Source organism: Thermobia domestica, chromosome 11 (assembly GCF_964235325.1).
Source record: "Thermobia domestica chromosome 11, izTheDome1.hap1.1, whole genome shotgun sequence".
In the NCBI taxonomy this organism is placed as follows: Eukaryota; Metazoa; Arthropoda; class Insecta; order Zygentoma; family Lepismatidae; genus Thermobia; species Thermobia domestica.
This window is the reverse complement of record NC_137464.1, coordinates 157,043,345-157,052,966: the sequence shown is the minus strand read 5'-3', so window position 1 is coordinate 157,052,966 and position 9,622 is coordinate 157,043,345. Positions and strand designations below refer to the sequence as shown.

Here is a 9,622-nt window from a genome sequence, read left to right as displayed (position 1 = left end):
AAAAATTTTGTTCACCCTTCTTGCTTTATAAATTCTAATACTTTGGCTCCAGACTCTCATTTGACTAAAGAAAATACGCTTTTGTTTCTTTTAATTCCACAGTAGGTAAGAGTGCAGAGCTTTACATAGGAAAGTGGGTGGCTAGCTTTTTTCTTTTATTAAGGAAACTGCACATAACTATTCATTTCCAGGATAGACAACAGTACCCCTACTAAACTAGAAAAACGGAAAATCTATCTCTGGATCATTTACACTTACCATCGATATTATAGCGACACCATGCTACTCACGAAAAGCTTCTACTTCCATCGAAATCGGCGGCGACTTTCTCACTATTTAACCGATTAGTATCAGGTATATTGTGCCAAGTTGGACCTTCCTACATTAATTAACAACACAATAATTTTTCGGGATATCCTAGAAGTTAAATGCCCTAAACTAAGAAGTAATTCTCATTTACTGTAAATGTCTCGAATACATCACATACTAAACATTCGTATTTGAGGTATAGGACATTAATAGAAATGTATCGCTTAGAGCAAGAACATTTACTTTTTATTCGTTTCATATGACATTTATTGATACTGATAGACACTGAAACATCGACTGGCTGTGTTATTCCCATCATTACCAATATAATTTGTCACTGCAAACACCATATGTTTTCCATCAGTAGCAATGTCTGTTACATTTCCAATCATATCATCTACAATAAGAGGTTTGTGATTCTCTGGTTCACATGGTGTTTTGGTATCCCAACGGATTATAGATTGCGTTTCCGGAACGAAGTAATACATAGCACCATACCTATCAATGGTCATACCTTGAATTGGTCCTAGTAATTTACCAATAGTATCTACTGATATGCCAAGATCTTTTTCCAGATCCCGCAACGCCCAAGTTTGGAGAGTATATAGTTGACCAGTACCACCAGGACTGTAATAAAGCAATGTTCCATAGATGGCCAAAGACGTTCCCACATCAGCATTTCCTTCCGGTTTGAATGAGTCATGCTCCAAACGCCAAATTCCATCTGATTTTAAATTATAAACCAGAAGCCCTGGACATGTTGAATCACTCATGTAAGCGTAATAATTGCTACCTTTTCGATCTACCACTAAGTGTCTTAGAGAGCTGTTTTCACAAACCATTCCTTCTTGAGGAGGAAATTTTACGGTTTTTATAGCCTGTCAGAAGAAAAGAACGAAATGCAAGCATTAATACACACACCAAATAAAAAAATAATTATATACTAACAGTTATAAGTTGTGTACTATTGACGAGAATCACAAATGCATGCAAATAAATAAAACTGTTCCAAAACCTAGTTAATTCGCAACAGATCTTCCGCCGCTGACAAGAATGCAAATAGAAAACATTTAGAGTATATTATTATTATTAAATATAAATATTTCCTCTTCAACCTTTTATTGTTTTTAGTATATTTAATTATTATAATCATTATTTGTTCGACCGAGCCTTCGGCCCGGTGTACAGTATAGCTTAAAATCGCAATTAATTGTTTACACTTATCAAATTTATTTATGTTTATTATAATTCTTGGAGTTAGCTCACCAACCCCGTACCATATTTTATGCGTTTATTTGAAGACTGCTATATATGCAAGGATTGCGCAGATAGCATCTATTAGCATTAGACATGCAAGCAAAAGCGCAGGTATGGTATCTATTAGCATTACTCTTTATTATTAGTATTAGTATGACGTACAGACTAAAACGTTTACTGTTTCTTATTAGGATTAAATATAAATTAGAGCCATATCACTACGGCACTTTACAAGAAGTAGAACAACGCTGAAAACATAAATTGAAAGACATTTAAGTTAAAATTCCAGAGTTTATTATAAATTTAAGTTATTATATTGTTAACCATAGGGTATACTGTAAATTTAGGTTATTATATCATTAACCATAGAACGTACTGTCTTCTTGTTTCTGTCATAATGAAAGGCTTGATGAAATAAGTTTTAGCTTGTTTTACTTTAATTGGTAGTGTGTTATTGAGCTTGATTTTGTTTGCTACGAATAATACAGTTTTAAGGCATAAAAATTAGTTTTTACCGATTTTTTTTCCAAACCTACATACTAAGAAACTGCTGAGTTAATTCAACATAATGGCTCTGTTTTACCCGAATTGCGTTAAATTTTGACATAAGTCTTTTGGTACTTCAACTCCGCAGCACTTTGGAGTAAAATGTTAAAATAGTAATTGTTAAATGAACGAGCTCCCACTGTGAAGAGTTATTTTAATAACACGCCTGACGCCATCGCAATTTTATATGCAGTTACTACACAACTGCTTTTTCAAATATATTTTCTTTCAAACACAGATTTTCATGTGATTTTAGCACATGACTTTTATCAGGGACAATCAAAAGTGGCATAAATCATTTATAGGTGATTACGAATAACGAAATATTATCGGTGACGAAGAGGACCATAGCACACATAGGAACAACAGTTATCATAACTACTCATGTAAGTATTGCTAGAAAATGCATATGCTCAGAAAACAATTTTAATGAAACTTTACAGGAAATATAACACGTTTTCCGTTATTTGGTATAGAAATGTAATATATCGCGTAAAGTTTTGCTCATAGCGAAAGAATAAAAAAAAATACAAATTCTCAATGTCCGTTACTAAACATCTTTGATAGCTTTGGGAGGCAATGAGATGAAATCTTTAAGTTTTACGTCCCACTTTATGCCGGTTAGGCTAAAGGAGACGGTTGATAAGAAATGAACGAAAGACTGGAATGAAGAAAGTGGGAGGAAATGGGAGAATTCCGAGAAAACCCACGCACAAGATGTTCGTCCACCACAAAGTTCACTTGGCGCGAGCTAAGATCGAACTCAGGATCCCTGCACCAGAGATGAACGTTCTACCACTGATCCACTGCGGTAGAAAACAATGTTCACACTTAAAATTAGTTTAGGTGTATCTAGAGATACATTGAATTTTGAGTTGGGCTGTAATACCTTTCCTAAATCATTGTTCTTAGCAAATGAACCGCACGACTAATCACTGACGAATAACACAGTTATTAATATTAGTACCTCAATGGCCTGCGCTTAGAATGCTAGCTGGGGTGTTACTAATAACACATTGTGTATGTATAGATAGATCAATGTCCACATTCCTTCCCACATTCACTTACTGGTGAACACTACTCCGTTGTTATTTCCATACCGCTACACACCGTTTTTGTGTCAAACCGGGAACAATAGGCCTATGTTAACCGCAACACCAGATCATTGGTGTTGAAATAACACAATAAAGTGGTAGACATGCTTGGACTACTTTGCTATGTTAAAATTGCTGTGAAAGCTTGAGAATTTACCCTGGCATGGCATTTTGTTCAGCTCAATATGATCTATCGATTAATCGCCGTATCTTCGGACATGTTTCATTTTCAGCTGGTTTTATATGTTGAGTGAAATCTCTCCGTGTTCTTTTTAAATCTGTAATCGTGTTCAATGCAATATAAAATAGTATAAATTATTTATCACACAATATTTGTTTATTAGTATATTGCCTAAAGTCAATTAACATATAAAATATCATCACAAAAATAATAGAAGACCCGGATTTGGTTCCTAGTAGTTAGTTTGTTTCTGATTCCATGTTAAGCTGTAGGTCTATGTCTTATATAGTTCCAATACTTAAAAGGAATGTTAAACTCCTTTATAAATCTATATACCAACAAATCATTATAATGAAAAAAAGTTGAAATTAGTTGGTTTTAACATACGAATCTATCTAAATACAAGAAACTTAGTAATGATAAAAAAAAAATGGATAAAAAGATTCCGATTTTGGCCAAGAATTTTAGAAATGATCCAAAAAATGCATCAAAAGATTGTGATCTTGACCAATAAATAGAATTTGGATCAGGAGCCACAGTAGTTTGGAATGGCCCCTAAATCGAGTTTTCGTATTTTTTGCAGAGTAACCACGTCATCCTGAGTTAAGTGATAGTTTGGGTTTGGCTACACTATATGTATTACTCCAGATATAACGTGTGCAAGAAAATGTTTGATTCAATGAAATATATTGGATTTTTTTGGATCAGGGGTCACAAAATTTTTTAGTGGCCCCTAAATCGAGTTTTCGTATTTTTTTTGCAGAATAAGCACATCATACTGAGTAAATTGTTAGTTTTGGCTTAGCTACATTATACGCAGTTCTCAAAATATGTGGCGTACAAGAAAATGTTTGATTGTATGAAATATATTAAATTTTGTGGATCAGGGGCAACACAATTTTTGAACGGCCCCCAAATCGAGTTTTCGTATTTTTTTTTTACGGAATAAGCACATCATACTGAGTAAATTGTTAGTTTTGGTTTGGTTACACTATATGTAGTTCTCAAGATATAAGGCCTAGAGGAAAATTTGTGCCTGAAATATATTGAATCTTTTGATCCAAAAATAGTAAATTCACTGGTTCACTCGCTGCTTTACTCATCGCCGTATCTCCGAATCTATTAGGCATATAATCTTGAAATATTAATAAATATTATACTTGCTTCCAGGCTGAAAGTAAGACATGCTTTTGTAAAGTGTGACCCTTAAGGTTAAAAAAAAGGGCTGCTTTATTTTATTTTATTGCCCATTGAACGATTCTCTTAAACTATTAGGAGTACAACCTTGGAAATGTGTGTGATAATCTCCTATCCTAAACCATTGGTATTCAATCTGGGTTTGGAGTACCAATGAAGGTACGCGGTGACTTTTTAGGAAATACTTAAAATTATATAGATAATATATTATTCATTATATTATAGTATAACATTTATTCCACGCTAACTGCAACATAGTTCTATTAAATTTATAGTATGATTTACAATCGAACTGGATTAATTAATGCGTAACAAATTGTATAATTTATTTTTAATATAATTAAGGATAGCTTAAATCTGGAGGTAAATGTAAAAGGGAACGCAGAAAAAAAAGTGATACATCACCGTTATAGACTGTATATTGGATATAATTTTGCGATATGCAATCTCTAAAGTGGATATTTACATATTATTATTATTATTATTATTATTATTATTATTATTATTATTATTATTATTATTATTATTATTATTATTATTATATTTGGCGTTCTCCAGAACTCCGAGACGATTAGGAGTAGAACTTGCAAATTTGTTAAATATGCTTATGTTTCTAGGGTGACAATAAGATGAAGTTTCACAAAATGTGATCCGCTCACAGAAAAAATGTTTCAAGCATTTATGTAACTTTAGTGAAATATAACTTGCAGTAACATATGTGTGTCTTTAGGGGGGAGTAAGATAAAGCCATAGCCTCTCTCTGTAATTCAAGCGAATTAACAATTTCAATTAAGTTTCCAGGAGAAACAATATTATTTTGAAAATTTAATTTTCCAATATATATTCTTATATTTGCAGCTTCTGTTGTACCTTTTATATGATACTAGGTGATCAGTAAAATACAAAACCATTTGCCTCTTTTACTGGAAGTATGACATGAATACTGGAATGTGAACTCCTTTCCATGTTTCTTTCTTTCCCGAGCTGAAGGTTATTTTCCAAAAGTACATAAAAGTACTTAATGTTAAATAATTTTTAAACATTATAACTAAGGACTACAAACTTCGTTTTTCCTGCAAAAATCCTGTGATCGTTTGTTCATCTATAAGTATTTAGGAAATAGGAAACTCATCCATAAGTATTTAGGAAATAGAAAACAATCTGTATATTTCAATATTTTATATAAGCTTGATCTTTTCTTCGAGAAGAACTGGCATTCTGCTGGTATCACATAAATAACTAGCTTCACAACCAAAGGATAAATGCGCGGTTGGCCATATCGAATACTTTGTGTGATGTCCGTGTGCTCTCTCAGTGGATTTTACATGTCTACTTGGCTATATGCAGGTATACTCTTCGTCTCTCTCTCTCTCTCTGTGTGTGTGTGTGTGTAGGTGTGTGTGTGTGTGTGTGTGTGTGTGCATGTTGGCAGTAACACTCAAGCCCTCAATAACGTTTTACCATTTTCCAGGAAATCAAACTTTTCCCGGCTATGTGTTTATATAACCATATACTAACCAAATCACACATATCTCGCAATACACCTGATGCACTCTGTATATTTATTGTCTTGTCATTCGTCTGGCGAAACAGCAAAAATCACAGGAAAGCTTTAGTGACGATGGTTGGCTACATGATTTAAACTGAACTCTTGACTTCACTATAGCTAGATGAGAATTCTCCAGCTCTTTATCACCTGTGCAGAAAGATTTGCGTATATTTATGAACATTTTCATGTTGATTTTTGTATTATATTTCTGAATACAGAAAAGCTTATCGATCTTCTCGTATTTTTTTCTTTCTTTCTTTTCACGTAAGTACGTCTTTTGAGTGGCAGTTGAAACATTTCTTGTCTCTCTCTACTTCTCTGTTGAAATATTTTATTACTACTTTCATTGGATAGTTTGATTACCGTTTACCGAAATCAGTACTGATACCGGAAGTAGTAGTAAATGTCAACCACTTCTGGTTTTGGTACAGTGTTGCGGGCTGTGATGGTTATGTTCTCTTGACAACAAAAATCGATTGCAGAAAACTGTTTATCGCGGGGGTTCATTTGAGACAAATATATATTTGCTTTGACACACACACACACACACACACACACACAAAAAAAAAAAAAAACTTTACAAAAGACTGGCCTTCAGATTATGGGAACTTAGACACAAGAATTTGCTGAATTAGCAGCTGCCCTATGTCCATAAGATGCGGTAGGAACCGGAGAGACTAATGCTATTATATTTTATCTCAGGACATTATGCTGAGTTGTTTCGAGCAATTTTATGATTTCCATTGTCTTCATATTTCAAGTGCAGCTTCCAGTCAATCAGTGGAGTCTCATCCATTACACATAAGTCGGCATGGAATGAAAACAAAAGCTTTCTGGAAAGTAAATCTTGTATATTTAAATGTAGGATATCGAGTTGCGTTGATTGATATATTGTATTATTCTTTCGCATGATTAAGACTAATAACGTGTTTGTTCCTATAATTAATAATAGGAAATATTTAATTAGTCTTACCATGACATATCTCTCCCAAGTCACATATTGCAATTGGTTTCCTTTCTCTTTTTCTATTTTAGAAAAAAATCATTTTACCCTAAATTTCGTAAATTGTTTGAATACATAGCTTCGAGCATAACAGTAACTCCAGAAGAATTGGCTTCCACCTTCTAGAGTTTAAAACAGTTTTAGAAAGTAATACCACTTTAAAAATAAAAAAAACTTAAGTATCTGTGAAATCAAAACTGATATAAAAACCTATTATTCTTGTCCTATTAGGTTTCTAAATATTTCTACTTACCTCTTCCCCTTGAAATATTACCAACTTTGGTGGACATCTGTGAGGAGTATCAAGACTGCCACCATCAAGTACCCATAAACGACTTTTGGAGTCGATTTCTAAAGCTTCTACTGATTGTAGAGCAGAACAATCACCATAGAGCTGCCACGACCAATCAGGGAATGGCTTAACAATTGGATTTTTTAACCAATAATAGCTGCCCCATACTGCTAAGCCTAAAGTGATAGGTCCTGCGTTTCTACGACGAGATAAGGACACATATAAGTCATCTTTATGAACACGGGCTCGGGTGATAGCCAATGAATTGGCTTCCAGCTCTGGATTTTCTTTCTGGAGTACTTTAACAGGATTCCATTCTAGAATTATCTCTGGGTTAACGTTAAGCACCTGTAATAGAGTCACTAGAAGAATGCTTGGTGCCAATTTCATCCTAGAAATAAAGAAAAAATATTGTTATTAAACAAATCAAAATACACAGAGAAAACAGAAATATATAATGCCATCCAAAACAAGTTGCCAAAATTCAAATCAAATGTATATCAGTAGCAATTCCTCAATCTAACAGATGAAATTTTGAAATAAAACGAAACAAAATAAAATATCATTGCACGTTCTGTGTCAACTAAGAAGACGACGATACTTTAATACTAATGAATGAATAATGAAATGATTTGTGAAATAAAAAAAGTCTATAATCAAGAAAACAACCATATTCGTACGTCCAAAAGCTTATTCGTTGAAGCCAGAGATCCAATACTTAACGACTTTTTTAAAGAAACCTCTAACCTTAAAACAAAATGGAATTGCGTGTGATAATAGAGAAATGAAAAAAATTCAGACATGTTGTTAAAAGTTTCAGTTCAAAAGTTTAGTATGTAGTCTGAAATGTAAAAGTTATTTTTCCAATATGGGTAGGCAGAAATGTAAGAAACTACGCAACGCAGTGCGACTTACACACAGATTGATGCTATGAATCATAAACATCTAAAGTCAGTTCAGTAGATCCTGCTCTAACCTGAAACTCTTCACAGCATGTCTAAAATCATTAATCCTTCAGTTCTCTACCATAACACTATTTTGTTTCACGCTTAAGTTACAAACTTGAGGTGCTCCTTTGTTTCTCATACCTTTCGAAAGCCTTTAACCACATTTGCATATATTCTTCGCTGAAAAAATATATTAAAGGTTTATGGAAACTATTTGAAAGCTATAATTAAATTCTCACCACCATTGGGATATGTATTTGAATCGAAATGAAATGACAAAAACCGAAGTCAACTTAAGTACTAAAGTTGTTCATCACAACTTCAAATCTAAACATTTAACCGTTACTTCATTTTCACCATTTTATGAATACAAAGAAGGAAATTAAAATATAATAAAAATTGCTCCGGCCCCAGATGAAAGCGGAATTTTTTAAAATGCTGGAACACATTTCCGCTTATTTTTTAAAAGTTTATATTTCGAGTTTCATCTGCCTAACTAGCGAAAATCGTCAGATATTCTATTTCTGGCAAAAAAAAAAAAAAAAAAATCAACGCTCTCGCTAACCCCTTAGAATACACAGTTTAATAAAAGTGATATGATCAGATACGCAGTTCGAGGTAGGTACCAATTTATGTTCATAAATTTACTTTACATGGTCCCCTGATAATGACACAGACAGCGTAAATTTGAATCTGGAGAAACAACTAAAGAAATGTCCGTTTTCTCCTCTTGAAAATGGAACTTTCGAAAACTCTGAATACGTTTTCGCTTATTTTTAACAAGGAGTTTATATTCCAGAGTTTCATCTGCCTAACTTAGGCACTCGAGACATACTCTACTTTTGGCATAAATTTTAAATTTCCACCGTCCTCTTAGAATACGTATTTCAAAGAAAGTGACATATAAAACCCAGTCCAAGGTAAGTAGCTACTTATATATATTGAAAAATTCATTTCAAACGGTTCAGCCGTTTTCCCGTGATGTGATTACAAACAAGATCACTTTCGTTTTTACTTATACGATAAGGTATAATAGCCAGATATTGAATTTTACTCAGATCTTGATTTATCTGAATCTAAATATGGATTTTTAATGGATCACTTTTTTTTTTTTTTTTTTTTTTTTTTACAATTACCAAATTAATGGGAAAACAAAGATTTGAAAAATATCAGTTTTATAACAGTTTAGTACTTATCAAATTGCCAGCATATCTAAAATATTGTTACGGCTCTGTGGTAATTTAGAA

The 9,622-nt window shown here is 33.0% G+C and overlaps 1 protein-coding gene across 1 annotated transcript in view; it reads right to left on the bottom strand.

The window, feature by feature from the left end:
• Positions 1-9,622, bottom strand: part of LOC145665331 (major royal jelly protein 1-like) — a 35,205-nt gene continuing 25,583 nt past the window's right edge. Inside the window, exons 2-3 of the mRNA XM_081732630.1 lie at positions 7,390-7,819; positions 1-1,187 (exon numbers count right to left, since the gene is read on the bottom strand). Coding sequence (XP_081588756.1) covers positions 576-1,187; positions 7,390-7,819 — 1,042 coding nt within the window. The 3' untranslated portion in view covers positions 1-575. The remainder of the gene's footprint in view (positions 1,188-7,389; positions 7,820-9,622) is intronic.